We start from the raw sequence: 21,888 nt of genomic DNA, 5'->3' as shown, positions 1-21,888 counted from the left end.
TTAATATCTTCTGTTTCTGTTGGGTCCATACCATTTCTGTCCATATGAGCCTATCTTTGCATGAAATGTTCCCTTGGTATCTCTAATTTTCTTGAATGGATCTCTAGTCTTTACCATTCTATTGTTTTCCTTTTATTTCTCTGCACTGATCACTGAGGAAGGCTTTCTTATCTCTCCTGGCTATTCTTTGGAACTCTGCATTCAAATGGGTATATCTTTCCTTTTCTCCTTTGCTTTTCGCTTCTCTTCTTTTCACAGCTATTTATAAGGCTTCAGAAAGCCATTTTGCTTTTTTGCATTTCTTTTTCTTGGGAATGGTCTTGATCCCTGCCTCCTGTACCATGTCACAAACCTTCATCCATAGTTAATCAGGCACTCTGTCTATCAGATCTAGTCCCTTAAATCTATTTCTCAATTCCGCTGTATAATCATAAGGGATTTGATTTAGGTCATACCTGATGGTCTAGTGGTTTTCCCTACTTTATTCAATTTAAGCCTGAACTTGGCAATAAGGGTCCTCCTTATGCAAGAAGTATTTATATGTAAAACACAGACAATCTAGCCAAAATTGTACTAACTATAAATGGAAAGTAACCTTTAAAATTGTATAAAAAAGTAAAAGTAAAAATATATTCAAGAAGTATTTACAGCAGTTTTATATTCTTTATAATACAGTTCAATCTATCCATCCACCAGGTTTTTCTCTGTTTTTATTGAAGTATAGTTGATTTACAGTGTTGTATTAATTTCTGCTGTTTGGCAAAGTGCACATATATGCATTCTTTTCTGTATTCTTTTTTACATATCCTATTGTTTTTAATATATCCTGGCTTATCTCAGGATATTGAATATAGTTCTATACAGTAGGACCTCGTTGTTTATTATTTACCACTGTTTTGGGGAGCTTTCTTAGCCGTGATCACCATATTGGGAATAAAAGATTGGAAAAGAAGTGTGGTATGGAGCTCAACCTGGGCACGTCCATTTCAAGTGTGAGTAGAGTTGATCATAGAAGGTTCTGGGGTGGGTGTTTGTTTTTAAAGCTTTGTTTTACCGTAACATGGTATTAATTTTATATTTTTAAATTTCAAGAGACTCAAAGATTCTGGTGTTTGGTTTTGGAATGTGGTTTAATGTGATTTTCACTAATTTTTCTCTCCACATTTGACTGTCAATTTGGAAGGCATTTTGCAGTTAGTGACCAAGTGAAGAAAAATAAAACCTAAAAGTTAAAGGTTAAATTTTATTCGGAGACTTTTCTGAGAACTAAGGCCTAGGGGATAGCCTCAGATAACTCTGAAGAATGCTGTGAAGAGATGAGGGAGGAGCCAGGGTGTATAGGAGTTTTTGCTGAAAACATGTGGTCAAACATCGAAATATTACTGCTATTCACAAAAAAAACAGATACTTCAGGTTAGTGATTTTTGTGCTTTTTTCTGTGCGGGAAGATGACTGGGCTCATTGAAATTATTCCTTAGGTAGGCATCTTAGATATACAGCCATGGAGGGCCATAGTATCCAGAGCACATAGTTTCCTGTTTGTCTCCATCCTGAATTTCCCTTAGCACTCACCGTGGGGCGCTGCAGCAGGGAAGGACAGCATTCCTTATTTACTGGAATGGTAGACACTGTACCCTTTCCACACAATCAGTGTTGTTTCTTAGTTTGTCTTGTGTATCTTAATCGCAGAGTTGTGTCCAACTCTTTGCAACCCTACGGACTGTAGCCTGCCAGACTCCTCTGTCCATGGAATTTTCCAGGCGAAAATACTGGAATGGGTTGCCATTTCCTATTCCAGGCAGGGAATCTTCCTGGCCCAGGGATCCAGCACTAGTGTTCGATGTTCTCTTGTGTCTCCTGCATTGGCAGGCAGAGTCTTTACTAATGTGCCACCTTGAAACTCCTAGTTTAATTGGCAGCATTTTTCCCTTGCTCCTCATGCGAAGAGTTGACTCATTGGAAAAGATTCTGATGCTGGGAGGGATTGGGGGCAGGAGAAGAAGGGAACGACAGAGGATGAGATGGCTGGATGGCATCACTGACTCGATGGACGTGAGTCTCAGTGAACTCTGGGAGTTGGTGATGGACAGGGAGGCCTGGTGTGCTGCGATTCATGGGGTCACAAAGAGTCGGACACGACTGAGCGACTGATCTGATCTGATCTGATCTGAATACATAAAATAATAATGAATCTTATAGTTTAGTGTCATCTTAAACTCAATGAGATCTGATAATGATGTCTAAAACCAACTGTCTGTATACTTTACCTGGCCCAACTTTATTAATTTATTAAACATTTTGTGGGGAGGTTTTTTTTTTCTTTAGAGGAACTGTTAACAGTTTGAGGGTCTGATGGTAAATTCTGTGACATTTTATGGCAATAATATATTACTGCCATATACTCAAGTACTGAAACCTCATTTCTCCTTATCTTTTTGTTTGTTTGTTTTTCAAGTGTCAATATACAGTATCTGGTTTTATGACAAGAACGACTGTCACCGCATAGCCAAACTCATGGCCGAGTAAGTATTTCTGTAACACCATAGATTTTAATTAGTGATATATGGCAGATGAAAAAATAATGTTTCCCCCTTCTCTTTGTTACCAGAGTCCACTAACTCATATATTTTCCCCCAATTTCCTTTTATTGTCAAAGTTTTGAAAAAGGCAGAAAAGCTTAAAGAAATCTCAAATTATCAATAATCCAACTACCACCAGTCTCTTTTTATATGTACCTTGGGTTGATGTGTGTGATTGTTTTTTATTCTTTTTTTTTATGTTTACTGAAAGAAAAATGCAAAACAAAAAAAGTTATAAGCTAATTTTTATTAAGTGACTATATTAAGGCCTATAGCCTGGGAGGTAGCCTCATCTAATTATTTAAGAGATAATACCACCAAGAGGAGAATATCTAGGAAAAATATTTACATAATTGGAATCATCTAAAGACTGCTTTGTTACCAAATTAATCAAACCAAAAAATGGTATTTAGTGTAGTCATATCAGAAAAAAAGAATTTAAAATATGATCCTCTGCAATAGTAACAAGAATTTTAAAATACTTCTGGAAAAAATAAAAGCAAAGACAAGGGAGCTAGAGAAGAGAATGCCAATAAAATGAGGATAGGTAAACTTTTTTGCTGAGAAAAACATATAATCAAGTATCAAAAGATTACTCCTAGTAATAACCAGACATCTCATGATGAAGATTTTAGTGCTTTCCTATATGTGGGAAGGTGCAAGAATCTGAGGTCAGTGAAGTGATTCCTTGGATATGCATCTTAATTATCTATGGGCCAGGATATCCAGAGCCCAGAATGTTTCCTGTTTTCTCCATCCTGAGCTCCTCTCACTGCACACTCTATGGGTAACTGCAGTGGCCCGTAGGCTTGATCCTTCTTGAGCTAGAATGGCAGGCAACACTTTTTTTTTTTTACACTTGCAGAAGTAAGATTACGCTGTACATTGGACTTTTCACGTCCACAGCATTTTTCCAGGACATTAAATAGTCTTCTGTAGTATTTATGTCTGCTTTGTATTCTGTTCTGCAGACAGATCCTAATTTAACCAGAGCCTTGCTGTTCAGCATGTGGTTAGAACCGTCCAGCTGCCTCGCTCCGGAGGGTATTCTCTGTGTCCAGAGCACAGCCCACCACTTGCAGTGCATCTGACTCTGATTCTCTCCAGATTTCCACTGTAGCAGGTGGAGCTGTGTTCAGTAACTGACAAAGAACTCCCACACACATCCATGGCTACTTCCTTTAAGAGAACTTATTTTTGACACAGATTCCAGGTTTAGAATCCCCAGTCCTTTAATGGGTTATGTCCCAGGAGAGCTTTTGTGAATCAGAATCTTGGAATTTGGAAACTAATTTTCATTGAATTGATGTTCTGAGGGATGGTCGTTGTCCTTTCTCAGACTGGCCCACAGAAGCCATCCCTCTGTATTGCTGGTACTGCCATTATGGTTTCTGGGAATCTAAGACGCAGGTGTTAGAGGGGCGTGAGGTACTACCACACCCTGGACAGAATGCTGCAGTGGGCAACGAGTTCTGGTGGATTTAAGTTTTCCTTTTCAGTTTCTGCCTGGATTTCCTCAGAAATGCTGGCCTCTCTTCCCCCTCCATCAAATCAGAATTCCCTTTGCTCTTCTGCAAAATTTTTACATGTTTGGGAGAAAACAGTTGATTTTTTCTTCTTTTGTCTAATATTAAACTAAATCCTGTTAAACTATAAATAAATAATTGGCCCCACATCCCATTTCCAGATATATTTGCATTTTAAAAGAAGTGCACATGGCCAAGGCCACATTTTAGTCCAGGACTGCTAACGTGTCTCAGTTGGGTTTTTTTCTGCTTCCCGCTTTGTTTGCTGTGGGTGTGACCCCAAGGACATTGTTCCACGTGAACTTGTGTCATTCATTTGAAAATGCATTGGCTTTCCACAACCAGACTTTTCTTTTTAGAACTTTTCTCTTAAAAAAAAAAAGATAGAAACTACTTTTTTACAAAGCCGTTTATTTAATGACCACTATCCGTACTTTTGAAAGGAACAGCAGAGGCAGTTTTTGATAACTTAGAAGACAGAGATTTGTTGATTTTTGGTTATCCTGAAATTGACAGTATTTTTCTTAAATGTCTATATTTTGGAGTATGTTAATACATAGACTTTCTCCTGCAGATTGAGAGCTTTGGGGCCCAAATTGAGAGACCCTGGCTCTTTCAGCTCTAACAGTTATTTGCAGGAAACCATTTTGAACTGTATTCTCTGTCAGTAGGCAGTACCCGTAAAGCAAGACTTCAGATCATAGATAAAGCAGAAGATAAAGCAAGGCTTATCTGAAAATACTGTAGTGAACATAAAAATAGGATGAGGAAGTAGAAACAGGAAGCAGAAAGGGAAAAGAAGGACATTCAGGTTTCCTTCACTAGAGATGCCCAAAAGAGGGGCATTTGCTTAAACGCTCAGCTTGTTTTACTAGAAGCAGTGGTATTGAAAGTGATTAGCAAATGCCTGCATGAAGCTGTTGATAGTGAGTTTTCAAGTGTCTGGCCTATTTATGGCTGAAGAGAATACCAAATATGTTCACATTAACTTTGTGATAAATGGCGTTCTGGTCACCAAAGATAAAAAGGTTATCTTTGTCTTCCTTTGCTCTGACTTTGCCTGCATACAGCCTCTTTTCGCTACGTATTTCAGAATATAATCTCTGTTAGCTGGAGAGACAGGTAAAATTCTCTGGGACATATTGTGCATCTAAATAAAAGTGCCTGCCACTGCCCATTCTGTTAAATCTAGTTCTTTCTACCACTGTTTTGACAGCTGCAATATAATAAAAATTCTTGAAGTAAAACATTGATTTATTCCAAAAGGTTGTTAATAAGAACTAAGAAGGTATATAGAACAGGTAAACTTCTAGACCTGTTCTATAAATAAATCTGGAAATTCTCTTTGATCAGTAGCAAAATTGAAAATTCACTAAACTTGGAAAATGTTGCCTCTCCTAAAGAGGAAATGCAGTCTGCCAAAAAGTGTTTTTAACAAAACCTAGTCTGAATGTTTGCCTATACATAGACTATAAAATTTGGAGAACTGATAGAAGTGAGCCCTATTCCTGATCTTACAAATGTCTTGGGGCATACTTTGGGTTTGGGAGGAAGGGAGAGGGGCAGGGCTGTTCTTCCCAGAGTGTGATTGGAAGAGGCCTTAGAGTCCAGAGCTCGGTGTGCCTTCCATGTTGCCAGCCAGTTTCTGCTCTCAGCAGTGGAGAGCTTTATAAGGTAGCCCGTTGGGTGGATGAACAGTGGTGATTATTAGAAATGTTTTTCTTTTGAGTGAAGATCACAAATCCAGTCCAGGTCAGAGAGGTGAATACTAGAGGTGAATACTAGCATGGCTAAGCCAGACAGTGTAGCAGGTGGTGGGTAGAAACGGGCTGTGTGGCCAGTCCTTGATGGTTGGCATGGCCTATAACTGAGTATTAAATAATAAGTGTTTTTTCGGTTTTGGCTGCATCACTAGGTTTGTGGGATCTTAGTTCCCCCACCAGTGATTGAACCCCAGGCCCTTGGCAGTGAAAGCATGGAGTTCTAACTACTGGACCACCAGGGACTTCCCAGTTTGGGGAAAGCTTTAAACCCATCCTTGGAGAATCATAATACATTGTAGCTTATTAAAAACGCAGAACAATGTTGCTGTTTAAAAAAAATCTGTATTTAATATTGTTTAATCCGATGTTTTCAAATAAGAGAACCATCCCACACACACTAATAGGAGTTCCTAGGCAGGCTGTTTTAAAGCAGTGAACTGACATTGGGTACCCTGTTCTATGCCTCGTAGTCCATAAAAAAAAAAGCCTTTTACTACTGAATTATTTTATTGCCTGTCATCCTCACTGTCTGAAAGTTCTCAAATTAATTCAGTTATCAAGCTGTGACTGTGCCTATACTATCCCGTGGCAAGTAGGCCTGTTCATTACAGTTGGACTTGAAACCTGAATGGATGTTTAAAAGAAAAAAAGATTAGTTATCTTATTAAAATTTATTACATTAATTTCAAGCTTGAAAAAAAATATAAGAAGCAATAAAACATTTATGTGCTCACCACCCAACTTTTAGTTTCTCACATTTTGCTTCAGACTTTAAGATGTGGCAGGGAGAAAGGATGTTCCTAAGAAATGAAACCCCTCAGATAGATTTGCAGACCGCAACCCTTGACTTAGACCTTGACTTTTCATGCTTTTTTTAATATATATTTTCAAGTGCAAAATTAGCTTAAGTAGCACTAGTCAAGATAAAGAGCATTGCCTCAATCACCCTGACTTTAGTTACCCACTTAGTGATTTTTTTAAGGAGACAAGGAAAATCTTTTGTTTGCTTGTAGAGTTATCGCTGATTTTTGAAGATTCACCAAGATCTTCATTTTCAAGATGCTAAGCTTTTTCCTTGCTCCCCATTATTAATACACACTCTCCATAGAAGTTGTTCACCTGTACAGCCTTCCTTTGTCTTGGTGGCATTGTCCATTTTCAGATTTACTTTACCAGTTAGTTTGACTGATCCTGAGATACTTGTAGGAAAGAGAGAGAAATAATGAGTAATTTAGTAGATTTTAAACGTATCTACTTCTACCAAATCTGGAAAGGAATTCTGTATTTTTGGCCTTCTAACAGTGAACTATATTGGTTGATACTGTTGTGAGTGAGATGGTGAAACTAATCAGTCATGTCTTACTGGGATGAGGTAGCTGAGGCTCTGTGTTGTGTATTGTGAGGAAGGCATTGTTACCATGAGGCAGTCTTCCAGTATCCTTGGAAATGGACGCCAAAATCTTGGGTCATATTGTGTCAAAAAAGGTCTTTCTAAAACTTGGTTCTCTTCCTCTAGTGTGGTAGAAGAGGAGACACGGCGGTCCCAGCAAGCAGCTCGGGATAAGCAGAGTCCCAGCCAGGCCAATGGCTGCAGTGACCACAGGCCCATCGACATCCTGGAGATGCTAAGCAGAGCCAAGGATGAGTACGAGAGGGTGAGGCTGTGTGCGCTGAGCAGGAAAACCAGAGCAGGGAGGAGACCTGTGGTGGGTCTGGTGGACTGGGGAGCTCACCTCCAGGGCCAGCAGGAATAAGTAGTTCAGAAAGAAAACATGTCTTATAGATAAGGAAGGGGATTTTCTTACCTCTGAAAATTCAGAGTGTTCTTTTTCTATTCCTAAAAAATTACTGCGGGAGAAAAGGATTTTGGAAAATAAAAGGTCCCACTTCCTGGGTAAAGAAATGTACATTAGAACCCATGAGACGTTTCAAGTTCTACCAGATTCCTCAATGTCTGTCTTAGAGAATTACAAAGAATTTATGGATCTATGAAAATTAATACAGGAAAGGCAATCATCTCTATAATGAATTCATTGATTCTTAGGAAACTGGATGAAGTAAATAAATTTCAAGAATCATTTCTGAGCTTTTAAGTTACCATGTATTACCATAAATTCCCTCCCATACCCTTAATGAGATATGCGTTATCTACTTGCCTTCTGTTTTTATAGAGACCTTTCTGTGTTGTGGTGACAGCTAATAAGTTGAGAGCTCTGTCACCCATTCCCAGTGAGGACGAGATCAAGGCGCCACTTGGGACAGAAAGTATAGGTGCTGCACACTAGAGCAGACCCTCCAGGAGGTGGCCTGCCTTCCTCCTCAGGCTGGGAAGCAAGTCATCTCCAGAGGAAAGAAGGAACTGAAGCCTTGTTTCTGTGTGCAGAGCTGCAAAGGAACTCTAGGTCACATGAACAGTATAAAAATCTGACATGATTTCTGGTTAATGCACATTGCAAAGGTAGAAAATAATTGCTGTTGTAAAGAAAATTCTTCTGGTATGGTATGGAGTAAATAAAATTTCTGTGGTTGGATTAAGACTAAACCTTTGGGGATTTAGTTAAATCTTTGATATTTCCTTCATAATGTGTTCTTTCTATTTTTGAAGCCATCCATAAATAGGTGGCACTTCCTTAAACAGGAGTATTGTTGCTTGTCTGCACTCGCCTGTCATCTATCATATGCTGTTAGTCTTAGCAGCGGCCCATGAGTTCACTTCTTAGTGTTTGGATGAGCTCTCCTCTGCCTCAGATGGTTCCAAGTAGACCCTTTATCTTTAGGTAGAGACTTGGGAGATTGCCAGATTCATCTGTGCAACAACTTGGGTGAATCTCAAAGGCATTATGCTAAGGAAGCCAGCATTCCATTTAGATGACAATCTCGAAAAGACGGAACTAGCGCCAGAGAAGAGTCACTGGTTGCCAGGAGTGGAAGGAGGGCACGACTGCATTGGGATAGCACAAGGGAGTTTGGGGAGGTGATTGGATATCCTGATTGTGGTAATGGGTACACAAAACTATACATTTCAAAAGTTAATTTTGAAAGTGAAAGAAATGGTAGCCCTCCAGGCTCCTCTGTCCGTGGAATTCTCCAGGCAAGGATACTAGAGTGGATTGCCATTTCCTTCTCCAAGGGATATTCCCGACTCAGGGATCAAACCAGGGTCTCCTGCATTACAGGCAGATTCTTTACAATATGAGCCACCAGGGAAGCCTGGTGATACATTTCAAAAGTTAATTTTACCATATATTAACTTTAAAAAAAAATGGAAAAGAATATATAATATAGTAATGCTGTTTGCTTGTCCTTAAGGGGTTATAAAAATAACAATTGTTACGAACACTATTGTCTAAAATCATGTGCTTAGCTTTCTAGAAATTTTATTGTCCAGTTAATTTCCATATTTACATGCAGGTCCAAAGCAAACATTTGGCATTTGGCGGGGGTGGTTATCCTTGACTTTTAAAATAATACTTCTGTTAACAGTAACCTTAAATGCTGTTTTGTAAACCAAACAATAGCAAGTTTTTTCACATGATATACTTTTCCTTTTAATTTAAGAATCAGATGGGCGACTCAAATATCTCCAGCCCTGGGCTGCAGCCAAGTACTCAGATCTCCAATCTGGGAAGCACTGAGACGCTAGAAGAGACACCATCTGGGTTGCAAGATAAGGTTTGTACAGCTCAAGCCCTAGCTTTGTCCAAAGTAACCTAACACAGAGTCAGCATTTTGTAAGGGTTTTGATGCAGTACAAGTTTGAGCCGTTGATCATCTGTCAGAGTATGTGCATATAGGCAGTAGCGTGATGTCATCCTCTCATGTCATTTCCCCTGGTCCGTGTAACTGTCTTTCATCCGGGTTTTGCAGTAGCCTCCTATCTGGTTTCCCAGCTTTTGCCCTAGCCACTCCCTCTCCTCTTCTTGACCCAGGGGTCAAAGTAATCCTGGTTTAACCTAAGTTAGACTGTGGCCTTCCTCCAATCGTGTCTCATCTCACTCGAATAAAAGCCAGGGTCACAACAGTAACCCTTAAGGCCCTCTCTGATCTGGCCCCCTTAGCCCTGGCCTCATCTTCCATCTTTCTGCGTCATTCCCAGCCTCATAGGCTTCTCTACCTTTTCACAGATGTGTCAGTCCTGCCTCTGCCGCAGGACAGGCCTTTGCAGCTACAGTCCCCTTTGCAGTCAGAGTCCCCACAGCCTGAAAGACTTGCCTCCTAGAAGTACCTTGCTCCCATTCTAGTGTCTTCCATATAGGTGGGGGCCTTTCACACCACCCTATTTTAAATAACAATCCTTCCCTACCCCTGTTCCACTGTGCTTTATTTTCTTCCAGCTATCAGGGTTCGTGGTTTTTTTAAGTTTTGTGATTGTCTCCTCCCCACCAAAATCCAAGTATCATAGGGGGCTGCCTTGTTTGCTACTGTATCCTCAGCACCCAGCACTGTAAATATTTGTTGAATGAAATCGTTCTCTTTGTTTTTATTTCTTTTTATTTTACTATTTATATTTTTATGAAGTAATTCTTGAAACTGATGACTTGATAAGTGAACAGATATCAAGTAAAAGCCATAGTTTTTTAAGCTTTTTATTTTAAGATAATTACAGATTCATATACAGTTGTAAGAAATAATACAGGAAGAGTAAAAGCCATAGTTTTTTAAGCTCTTTAAGATCATTACAGATTCCTATGCAGTTATAAGAAATAATACAGAAAGATCCATGTCCCTTTCACCTGTTTACTCCATTGATACCAGCTTGAAAACTAGAGTACAGTATCACAACCAGAATATTAACCCAGTATACCCATCTTGTTGGAGAAGGAAATGGCAGCCCACTCCAGTGTTCTTGCGTGGAGAATCCCAGGGACGGTGGAGCCTGGTGGGTTGCCATCTATGGGGTCGCACAGAGTCGGACACGACTAAAGCGACTTAGCAGCAGCAGCATACCCATCTTGTTCACGTTTCCTCAGTTGTTGTATTCATATTCGTTTCTGTGAGTATATGCACGTGTGTGTTTGCATGCGTCCTAAATTGCTTCAGTCGTATCCAATTCTGTGCAGCCCTATGGACTGTAGCCCTCCAGGCTCCTCTGTCCTTGGGATTCTCCAGGCAATGCCCTTCTCCAGGGGACCCTCCCGACCCAGTGATCGAACCCATGTCTCTTGCGTCTCCTGCACTGGCAGGCGGGTTCTTTACCACCAGCAGCACCTGGGAAGCCTCATCTGTGTGTGTTTAGTTCCATGCAGTTTTATCTCATGTAGAGCCTTGTGTATCTACCACCACAGTCAAGATAGAGGACTTCATCACCACAAGAATCCTTTGTACTGCCCATTTGTTATCACACTGACTTATATGTCACACCCTCCTAGCCTTCCTCTGGCATCCCTAACCCCAGCAGTGACTGATATGTCTCCAGCTTTATAACACTGTCATTTCAAGAATTTTCTGTAAATGGAATCATACAATATATAACCTTTTGGGAGTATGTTTCTTCACTCAGCATAACTCATTGAAGAGATTCATTGAAATTGTTACATATATTATAGTTCTGAATCTCACTGCTGAGTGGAATTAACATTTTTAACCATTCACTCGTTAAAGGACGGATGTGTTGTTACCAGTTTGGGGCTATTGTGAATGACATTTCCATGAACATTTGTATACAGATTTTTGTATACACATTTCCTTTGTTGTTCCTTTGTCCTTTCTGTTACTAAATCGTGTTCGACTCTTTCCAACTCTATGGACTGTGGCCCACCAGCTCCCCTGTCCATGCGATTTCGCAGGCAAGAATACTAGAGTGGGTTTCCATTTCCTTCTCCACGGTATCTTCCCGACCTAGGGATTGAACCTGTGTCTCCTGCATTGGAAGGCAGATTCTTTACTGCTGAGACAGCAGGGAAGCCCAAATTTAAATTTCCTTTACTCTGGGTTAAATGCCCAAGAGTACAAATGTTAGGTAATTTCATAACTGCAAGTTTTAGTTTAGAAATTGCCCTACCATACTGTTTTCCAAGAGGCTATCAGATCAGATCAGTTGCTCAGTTGTGTCCGACTCTTTGCGACCCCATGAATCGTAGCACCCCAGGCCTCCCTGTCCAACACCAACTCCCGGAGTTCACTCAGACTCACGTCCATCGAGTCAGTGATGCCATCCAGCCATCTCATCCTCTGTCATCCCCTTCTCCTCCTGCCCCCAGTCCCTCCCAGCATCAGAGTCTTTTCCAATGAGTCAACTCTTCACATGAGGTGGCCAAAGTACTGGAGTTTCAGCTTTAGCATCATTCCTTCCAAAGAAATCCCAGGGCTGATCTCCTTCAGAATGGACTGGTTGGATCTCCTTGCAGTCCAAGGGACTCTCAAGAGACTTCTCCAACACCACAGTTCAAAAGCATCAATTCTTCGGCTCTCAGCCTTCTTCACGGTCCAACTCTCACATCCATACATGACCACAGGAAAAACCATAGCCTTGACTAGACGGACCTTTGTTGGCAAAGTAATGTCTCTGCTTTTGAATATGCTATCTAGGTTAGTCATAACTTTCCTTCCAAGGAGTAAGCGTCTTTTAACTTCATGGCTGCAGTCACCATCTGCAGTGATTTTGGAGCCCAGAAAAAGAAAGTCTGACACTGTTTCCATTGTTTCCCCATCTATTTCCCATGAAGTGATGGGACCGGATGCCATGATCTTTATTTTCTGAATGTTGAGTTTTAAGCCAACTTTTTCACTCTCCACTTTCACTTTCATCAAGAGGCTTTGTAGTTCCTCTTCACTTTCTGCCATTAAGGGCGGTGTCATCTGCATCTTTACATTCCTAAACGATGTATGTATAATGTTTGTACGGATGCAGGTGGTAAATTATTTAAACCAGATTTTGTATACTACATTTCTTTGCTCCATTTTTACTGTATTTGAATTTAATATCCTGAAGGTCAAACGTATATTAAAAGAGAAAGTGTTATGTAAAATTTAATTTTTAAAAAATATGTGTTAAGAGAAGCAGCAAGTGGAGGAGCAGATTCCTTCTGGTCTGGCTTATCAGCCATGAATGTCCAGTGGGCTAGTCACTTTCCCTTTCATTTCTGAATCATGGGATTAACGATTCTGGCTGTATCTGACTCACAGATTTACTTTGAAACCCAAATGAAAAAATGAACCCCAAAAGACTCCATTTTATAGGCCAAAGTGACAGCACTTTGTACAATACTGAGAACTGGATATTGTTGAGCCATGTGATTGTCTAAAATTAGCTCAGATCCATAACCAGGCCTGTACACAGAAGAGTACACTGGTTTAGTAACACTGCCATCTAGTGCTGAGGAGCAAATAATGCTGTCAAGCCTTAATTTTATTTCAGTTTCATTATTTACTTAGTAGAATTTCCTTGGGACAATTTCCCTCGTTTGTTTTGTATTATTTTTGTTTTTGTTTTTTTGTTCCTGTGGTTAAGAATAATCACACCTTCTAGTGTGCCCAGGGCACTAATGAGTAGGAAATCTGACAGGGACACAGTAAATTCAAACAGAAATATGAAATTCTGTAAACAGCAAGAGCTGTGGGGTGAGAGAGGAACAATGGAAAACCTGATATAGCTTCTTTAAAAAAATTTTTTTTTCAGTCCCATATATACTATCACTTATGAATTCCATTTCACAAGGGAATGGTCAGATTAAAATTTGATTTAAGTGAAGCATTACTGAACTCAGAATCCAGACTGTAAGTATATTCAGATATGAGTAAAGAATAAAATTTCACCTTTTCTGTGGATGATGGAAGATGAATCCATGAATAAATAAGCCCAACAACTAGAGGAATGCAGCCAGTTTTTCTTGTCAGAGGCAGAGGAGAATGGAACAGGTCCTGTCCAAACCAGCTCAGAGACAATAAAGCTTTAGGGAGTTTGTGTAAAGACACATGCTCTGCCCCCTCAGCCTCTAGTGACTAATTCACCCAGTTACGTGATTCCAAAAGTTGGTACAATCTGACCAGTCACTGGCTCTTAGTTATTCAGGTCTTACTTGCACCTCTCTTTTCCAAAGGATCATTATCACCATTCAGTTGATTAGATAACCTGTCATCTGCACGGTGGACATAATGGTGCAGTGGCATAATGGTTAAGAATACGGATTGTCTTGTTAGAACTAGGTTGGCATCTGGTTCTGTTGTACTTGGGCCTCATCCATAAATGGCGATAATAATAGTACTGCCCTCACCGGTTAATAGAGTAACGCATGCAAAGTGTGTAGTACAGGGCCTCCTGTACAGTGAGCCTTCTGTCTGTGATGATTCTTCCTGCCTTATAACCTCATTTCTTCTGCCTTACGTAAGGTACCTCTGAAACCTAATGCTTTACCACACACCCTATTCCATAAAGTCTAATAATCTGTCTCTGGCCTGGCAGATGTTGCAGGGAGGTAGCAGGAGAAATTGGAAACTTACTGCTGCTTTTGCATACTACCAGATGACTTCATTTTTTAATATGAAGTAGATTTTAAATGATCAGAAATACCTGTTCTTAAGTTCAAGTATAGAAACACTTCACATGTAAATGTGGGTAATTTTAGTTTTGTAAGAGTTCGTTTTTGTTCCACTAGATAGATAAAAATTGCTACCTGGATCATTTTTGAAGCCTAAGGTGTATTTCATGGTGAGGTTTCTCCATGTCTGGTTTTTGATTGTTCCTTTTCTTAAAAATAGTATTCTTCACTGGAAAAGACTCTTAAGTTTTTACAAGATCATTCCAATATGATCTGTGTTTTCTAAAGTCAGTCAGTTCAGTTCAGTCACTCAGTTGTGTCCGACTCTTTGTGACCCCATGAATCGCAGCACCCCAGGCCTCCCTGTCCATCACCAACTCCCGGAGTTCACTCAGACTCACATCCATCAAGTCAGTGATGCCATCCAGCCATCTCATCCTCTGTCGTCCCCTTCCCCTCCCGCCCCCAATCCCTCCCAGCATCAGAGTCTTTTCCAATGAGTCAACTCTTCACATGAGGTGGCCAAAGTACTGGAGTTTCAGCTTTAGCATCATTCCTTCCAAAGAAATCCCAGGGCTGATCTCCTTCAGAATGGACTGGTTGGATCTCCTTGCAGTCCAAGGGACTCTCAAGAGTCTTCTCCAACACCACAGTTCAAAAGCATCAATTCTTCAGCGCTCAGCCTTCTTCATGGTCCAACTCTCACATCCATACATGACCACAGGAAAAACCATAACCTTGACTAGACGGACCTTTGTTGGCAAAGTAATGTCTCTGCTTTTGAATATGCTATCTAGGTTAGTCATAACTTTCCTTCCAAGGAGTAAGCGTCTTATAATTTCATGGCTGCAATCACCATCTGCAGTGATTTTGGAGCCCAAAAAAAGAAAGTCTGACACTGTTTCCATTGTTTCCCCATCTATTTCCCATGAAGTGATGGGACCGGATGCCATGATCTTTGTTTTCTGAATGTTGAGCTTTAAGCCAACTTTTTCACTCTCCACTTTCACTTTCATCAAGAGGCTTTGTAGTTCCTCTTCACTTTCTGCCATAAGGGTGGTGTCATCTGCATATTTGAGGTTATTGATATTTCTCCCGGCAATCTTGATTCCAGCTTATGTTTCTTCCAGTCCAGCGTTTCTCATGATGTACTCTGCATATAAGTTAAATAAGCAGGGTGATAATATACAGCCTTGCCATACTCCTTTTCCTATTTGGAACCAGTCTGTTGTTCCATGTCCAGTTCTAACTGTTGCTTCCTGACCTGCATACAGATTTCTCGAGAGGCAGATTAGGTGGTCTGGTATTCCCATCTCTTTCAGAATTTTCCACAGTTTATTGTGATCCACACAGTCAAAGGCTTTGGCATAGTCAATAAAACAGAAATAGATGTTTTTCTGGAACTCTCTTGCTTTTTCCATGATCCAGCGGATGTTTTCTAAAGTAGGTATATCTAAATGTTGGTTTGTGCATGTGTGTTTGTGTATACACACACACATATATATATGTAAAAGAATATGGTGGTTAAGAGTTACGTAATTGGGATTTGCCTGAGGGTCCAGTGGTTAGGACTCTGTACTTCCACTGCAGAGAGTACTGGTTCAATCCATGATTGGGGAACTAAGATCCTGCAAGCCATACAGTGCAGCCAAAAAATAAAATAAATGAAAGGAGTCCTTTGGGCCCAGGTCGGAGCAGGGCCTGGCACCCTCTGCATACCCAGCAAATAAAGGTTAAATGAATTCAGCAATACTGCTTGAGGGGAAGGTGCAGGAAAGCTCACAATTGAGAACTATGAACATGTCTCCTCTGAATCATTGCAGTGGTATCAGTAAACCAGATCACTAAAATATAAATAAGTTTAACATTTCCAGACTTAAATGCTTTCCTTTTCCTCCAGCATCTGTGATTTGGGAATTGGAAGGTTGCTATTTAAAAAATGGTTAAATTGGGAGGGGCAGTATAGGGGTAGGGGATTAAATGGTACAAATTTATTATGTATAAAATAAATAGGATACAACAATAAATTGTACAGCACAGGGAATATAGCCAATATTTTATAGTAACTTGAAATGAAGTACAGTCTATAAAAATATTGAATCACTGTGTTGTATACCTGAAACTAATATAATGTTATGTCACCTATACTTGAATTTTTTTTAATAGTTAAATTTATTTTCTGGTATTTGAGGCCTAGTCCTTAAGGTACAATGCCTGCCTTTTAATAAAAAAAAAAAAATGAACATATAGGTAGGATTGCTTGATCATCATTTGGTCCTCATATCCTCTTGAGTGTAATTTCCCTACCATGTGTGACTGGCACGGGGCAAATTAACTTTGAGCAAAATAATTGCTCCTTTACCTTACATGTGTTTGCGAAGCAAAAAAGGTGAATTCTAAACTATCACCTGAGTCCCTAAAATTTGATTTTTATTACAAATGTAGATATCTCTTCACCACCTTGGGGATACCAGGTGCATTCTTGGCCTTAATCCTGAGGACATCTTCAGCCTGTTCCATTTCCTATTTTCAGACTCCACCTAGCCTTGCTTCTGCAAACTGATTTGGTTGATGGAAAAGAAACTTAGTTATGCTGGTTTGCAAGAGTTTTCTCTCATTGGGTGGTTTGATTTGTTTCTCAGTCTGCTCCATCTGGACACAAACATCTGACAGTGGAAGAATTATTTGGAACCTCTTTGTCAAAGGAACAGCCAGCAGTTGTGGGTCTGGATTCAGAAGAAGTGGAGAAGCTGCCAGGAGATGCCTCCCAGAAAGAGCCCAACTCATTCCTACCATTTTCCTTTGAGCCTGGCGGGGCACCCCAGTCAGAAAACCTGGGTGTCCATCCTGCTGCCCACCCCTCAGTCCAGCCCGAAGTCACCACCCCGGTGCTAATCACTCCTGCTTCCATCACTCAGTCCAGTGAAAAGCAGGCCCCCAGCTATGCCATCCCATTGCACTCTGTGCTCAGTCCCAGTCTACCAGCAGAAGCTTCTGGACAGGCTCCCCCCAGCCTACCCCGAAAAACCACCATGATGCAAACAGTGAAGACCGCGCCTAGGCAGAGGTCTCCACTCCTGAGTCAGCCTGTCCCTGAGCTGAGCCACGCCAGCCTGACTGCCAGCCAGAGCCCATTCAGGGCCCCGCTGAGCGTGACAAACACAACCAGTCCGTCTCTCCCAAGTGTTGATCTTCTCCAGAAACTCAGGTTGACCCCACAGCATGACCAAATACAGCCACAGTCACTCGGGAAAGGTGCAGCGGCACCCAGCTTTTCGCCAGCAGCCGGCCAGCTGGCCACGCCTGAGAGCTTCATAGAGCCTTCCCCTAAAGCGACAGCAGCGAGAGCCCCAGCCTCCCTGAGCAACATGGTGCTTGCTCCCCTTCAGGTACTGGCGGGAGATTGGGTGGCTGTAACCTAGTGGGATGAAACTGGATTTTGATTGAGAGGAGACAGAGTTGTTTAAAGAGACAACCGTTGAGTATGTCAGGGGCTAGAAGAAAGGAGAGGTGAGAAGCCCTGCAGTGATCAACCAAACCATCAGTAACTGGTGGTGTAACTCAGTTCCACTTCCCAAAATAATCTCAGCTGAGAAAAGCTGAGAAACTGTATTTTCCTTCCTGGGTGTGCATTTTAACGTTTATTTTTGCCTGACAGGTCTAGGAGTCCTTATTTGACTCAAGACCATGGATCCAGATTATCCCAAACTTTGTTCCATCCCCTGCTCCCTGAGTACTCTGACTGAGTGCCCGCCTTGTGCCAGGTTCATTAGGGCTGCCATAAGAGCATCCCACATTTGCAGGTCTGAGGTCAAAGAAAGCTTCCTCGGGAAACTGGCCATCAGCTGAGATCTGAAGACTCAGGAGAAATTAGCCAGACCTAGAGGTAGGAAGAGTGTGTGAAGGCAAGGAAAACAGCAGGTGCAGAAGCCTAGACACTAGAGGGCATTTGGTGAACTGTGGTGACTGGATCTATGTGGAAAGAAACGGGGGAGCAGGTATTGGTGATGAGTAAAACTTTGTAAATAGTGTCAAGGAGTTAGAGGTTTGTTCTGAGGGCCCTGGAGAGTCTTTTAAGTATGTGAGCCAAGGGTGGCACGCTGGGAGAGGAGACGACGGAAGGAGGACGACCCATCAGAAAGGAGGTCGGGGCAGTCACCCGGCCTTGAGCGGGTGGGGGCCTGTACTGGGCAGTGTGGACATGTGGATTTATTAAGAAGGAGGATGAGTGGGACTTGGTGGGATTTGGATATAGGGGTGAAGAAGAGGTTTGTCCCTCAGTAACTTATAAGGTTGGTGAGTTTACAAATGAGGAAATCAGGTCACAGTTGAAGTGACTTGTGCAAGATCACAAAACTGAAAGGGGGTGGAGCCTTTTAAGGTTTTAGTCTCATGCCCTTTAATAATTACAATCCCCAGCTCTTGAACATTTTACCAAATAATATTATACTGGCTCTCCTGTATAATATTATTTCTTAGTTAATGGAGTGTTTTGTTCCGTTCTATTAAAATTTTGTCCAGAAAAAGAAACCTAGTGTCCTGGTTACATGATTAAATTGTCAAATTTGCCGTTTCTGTCTGCGAGAATATTCTGTTTAGTAAAACAACCCTGAAATGTGTCTGCTGCCACTATTCCTGTTGTTCTAGAAATACAACCAGCAGCAGTCGTCAATACCGCCCCCTCTAGATTTGGCCTCTGGGACAGCACCCTGCTCTCCAGCATGCCTCCTGGCAGAGGAAGCTTACAAACATGTTCTTTCTCATTTATGTGGCTGTATCAAATTTTAGGACCTGGGACCGTACTGAGTCCTAATGTGTTTGCTCTGCTACAGGAAGTTCTGTGTCTCCCAGGGAATAGGTGTAACATTTGTCTGTGGAAGTGTGTGGCTGTGTAAGACTGTTTAGTGCCACCTTCCAGAGTGTGAACCGCCTTATCAGGAGGCTTCATGCTGTCAGGATCTTGCGTCTCAACATTCTCAACAGCAAAAATATGCTTGGTCTGTCCCCGCTCTTATAAGAGACCCAGGTTTCAGCTTTTTCTGTAGAGACATTTTCAAGGCTTTGCACACCCCTTTTCTCCGGTGGAACTGAAGGGGGTTGGGGGCTGTCCCGAAGCTCCTATCCTGCATTGTCACAAATTCTGGTCAGCCACTTCCCTCAGGAATCTAGGAACCAAGTCATGTTTGAACTCCTCCTTACAGTTGCTAACCTAGATTTTTCCCCAGTAACTAAGAAATCTTAAATGAAAAGTTGCTACATCTGTTCATCTTTTCTGTTTAAACATTGCAGTCTATGCAGCAAAACCAGGATCCTGAAGTTTTTGCCCAGCCTAAGGTGTTATCCAGTGCCATCCCGGTAAGGATCCCCTTTTTCTAAAGAGCATAGTATGTCTTAAGTTCGTCTGCTGAGTGTGAAGTGAAACGTTTCAGCTTTCAAACCTAGGTCCCTCTTAAATGTCCCCTCCCACTCCCCCAGGCAGAGCTCATTGCTGTGGCCTCTGCAGTCCTCAAGTCGTCCATCCTCAGTGATGAGTTCCCTGAGTGTGTGTATGGGAGGGCAAGGTCGGCCACAGCAGGGGCGCTCCCTCCCTCCCTCTGTGTTGTGAATGGGCGAGTGCTGAGAGCCAGTCAGCCCCGTGTCTATGGATAGGAGACAGCCTTTGCCCAGAAGAACCGTGGTGCCCCAGTGGACCAGGCAGTGTCACTACTGCTCGCTGGCTTCCCGTTGCGCTGTGGGCAGAACCTCCCAGCCCAGGCCTGTGTGCTCTGCGCCTTGCTGCTTCTCCCCTGCCTCATTTTGTAGACGTTGTCCTCATCCTCCATTCCCTACCAGCTTTGACAGGCACACTCATCTTTTTCAGTTCCTAAACTTTTAGGTTCCCTTAGCCTTTGAGCCTTAACACCTCTCCTGAAGCCTAAGATTGTAAGCAAAAGCCACCTTCTGACTGGTCTTAGCAGGTCTTCTTTGCAGCTGGTCCTGCTGCATGGTGGTCGGCATACCACTTCTTGGTGATCTCTCAGCCTGGTGTTGCACCAAAAATAACCGCAGATGGTGCAGAACCCAGAAACTGCACTCTCAAAACTATGGACAGTTTGGTTCCTTGTAGATGAGGAGGGTGACAGATAGGAGGGAAAAAATATGTAGTTTTCATGTTGAGTGTATCAAAATATGAGAATTAGTAAAAAAAAAAAAAAAGGGGGGGGGTGCTGCCCTCATATCTCAGTTGGTAATCCACCTACAATGCGAGAGACCTGGGTTTGATCCCTGGGTTGGAAAGATCCCCTGGAGAAGCAAAAGGCTACCCACTCCAGTATTCTGGCCTGGAGAATTCCATGGACTATACAAGTCCATGGGGTCTACAAGAGTCGGACATGACCGAGCAACTTTCATTTTCAAAAAAAATATTACTGTGTTCTGCTGGTTAGCCATTGTTAGCCCAGAAGTACATCTAAATGAAAGGAGATAAATATTAGTTTTATGTTTTTAAAATTGTATCTGTGATGACTGTGGTGGCATAATAAATACATTGAACACGACTAAAGAAACTAATGCTTCATATAATTCTTTTTATTGAATTAAAAGTTATATATAATAAAATGCAGATTTCTTAAATTGAGTTTTAATACACATATATCCTTTGGGTAGTGAGAAGTTATATAACACTTCCGTCACCTCAGAAACTTCCTTCACACCCTCCTCCAAGCATTTCTGAGTCCCTCATGGAAAAACTTTACGTATTCAACTTAATCTCAGGACTGTTCTTACTGTGCCTACCCTGCTGTTAGTTATCAGGTTCCCCTTCTGTAGTGATGGGGCTTGGCTTCTCATAACAGCTCTAGGCCATCCTTATCATGTAAATGGGCTCTTCATCCTTCAGCTAACAAGCTTCCTAACCAGACATTAAATGCTTAGATACTGCTTCCGAATCTTTATCTGAACTCTAAATAGTTAGCGCTGGACTCTGCATTCCAGCCTCCTACTGCTGTGCTTGTTATCAGGCGTCCCCTCCTCTGGGCCTGGCTGCTGGCTCCCACGCTCTTTGTTGCAAAATGGCTGTTGTTCCCCTGCAGGTGGCAAGCTCCCCTCTGGTTCCCGCAACAACCTCGGCAGCGCCCTCAGTCCTGCTGTCCCCCAGTGTTTTCCAGCAGACAGTTACAAGGTCCTCAGACCTTGAGAGGAAAGCCAGCTCCCCTTCTCCTCTCACCGTCGGGACGACAGAAAATCAGAGAAAGCCTTCCATCATCCTCAGCAAGTCTCAGCTCCAGGATACATTAATACATCTAATCAAGGTATGTAGAATATCAGTTTAGTCTTCGGATTTTCATTCTGTAAAAAAATAATTGTATGATTCTAAAAAAAAATCAATTCATAAAAAAAAAAAATCAATTCTTAAAGAAAATCCAAGACCAGCTAGAACCAGTGTTTCTCTCTCCCTGTGGGAAAATTCTCAAAGTGGAAAAATAGATATGTGTGAATTCCAAAATATTCCTCATGATTGTCTCTGGGTGGTGGGATTCTTGGCATAATTAGTTATACAGAGCAC

At 41.6% G+C, this 21,888-nt stretch overlaps 1 protein-coding gene across 1 annotated transcript in view; it reads left to right on the top strand.

The window, feature by feature from the left end:
- The window catches only part of DCP1A (decapping mRNA 1A), a 44,055-nt gene that overhangs the window by 18,129 nt on the left and 4,038 nt on the right, over positions 1–21,888 (top strand). The window contains exons 4-9 of the mRNA XM_027522235.1: positions 2,456–2,522; positions 7,385–7,523; positions 9,427–9,540; positions 16,988–17,734; positions 19,635–19,700; positions 21,416–21,634. Coding sequence (XP_027378036.1) covers positions 2,456–2,522; positions 7,385–7,523; positions 9,427–9,540; positions 16,988–17,734; positions 19,635–19,700; positions 21,416–21,634 — 1,352 coding nt within the window. The remainder of the gene's footprint in view (positions 1–2,455; positions 2,523–7,384; positions 7,524–9,426; positions 9,541–16,987; positions 17,735–19,634; positions 19,701–21,415; positions 21,635–21,888) is intronic.

Source organism: Bos indicus x Bos taurus, chromosome 22, assembly GCF_003369695.1.
Source record: "Bos indicus x Bos taurus breed Angus x Brahman F1 hybrid chromosome 22, Bos_hybrid_MaternalHap_v2.0, whole genome shotgun sequence".
In the NCBI taxonomy this organism is placed as follows: Eukaryota; Metazoa; Chordata; class Mammalia; order Artiodactyla; family Bovidae; genus Bos; species Bos indicus x Bos taurus.
This window is presented reverse-complemented; position numbering and strand designations above follow the sequence as displayed.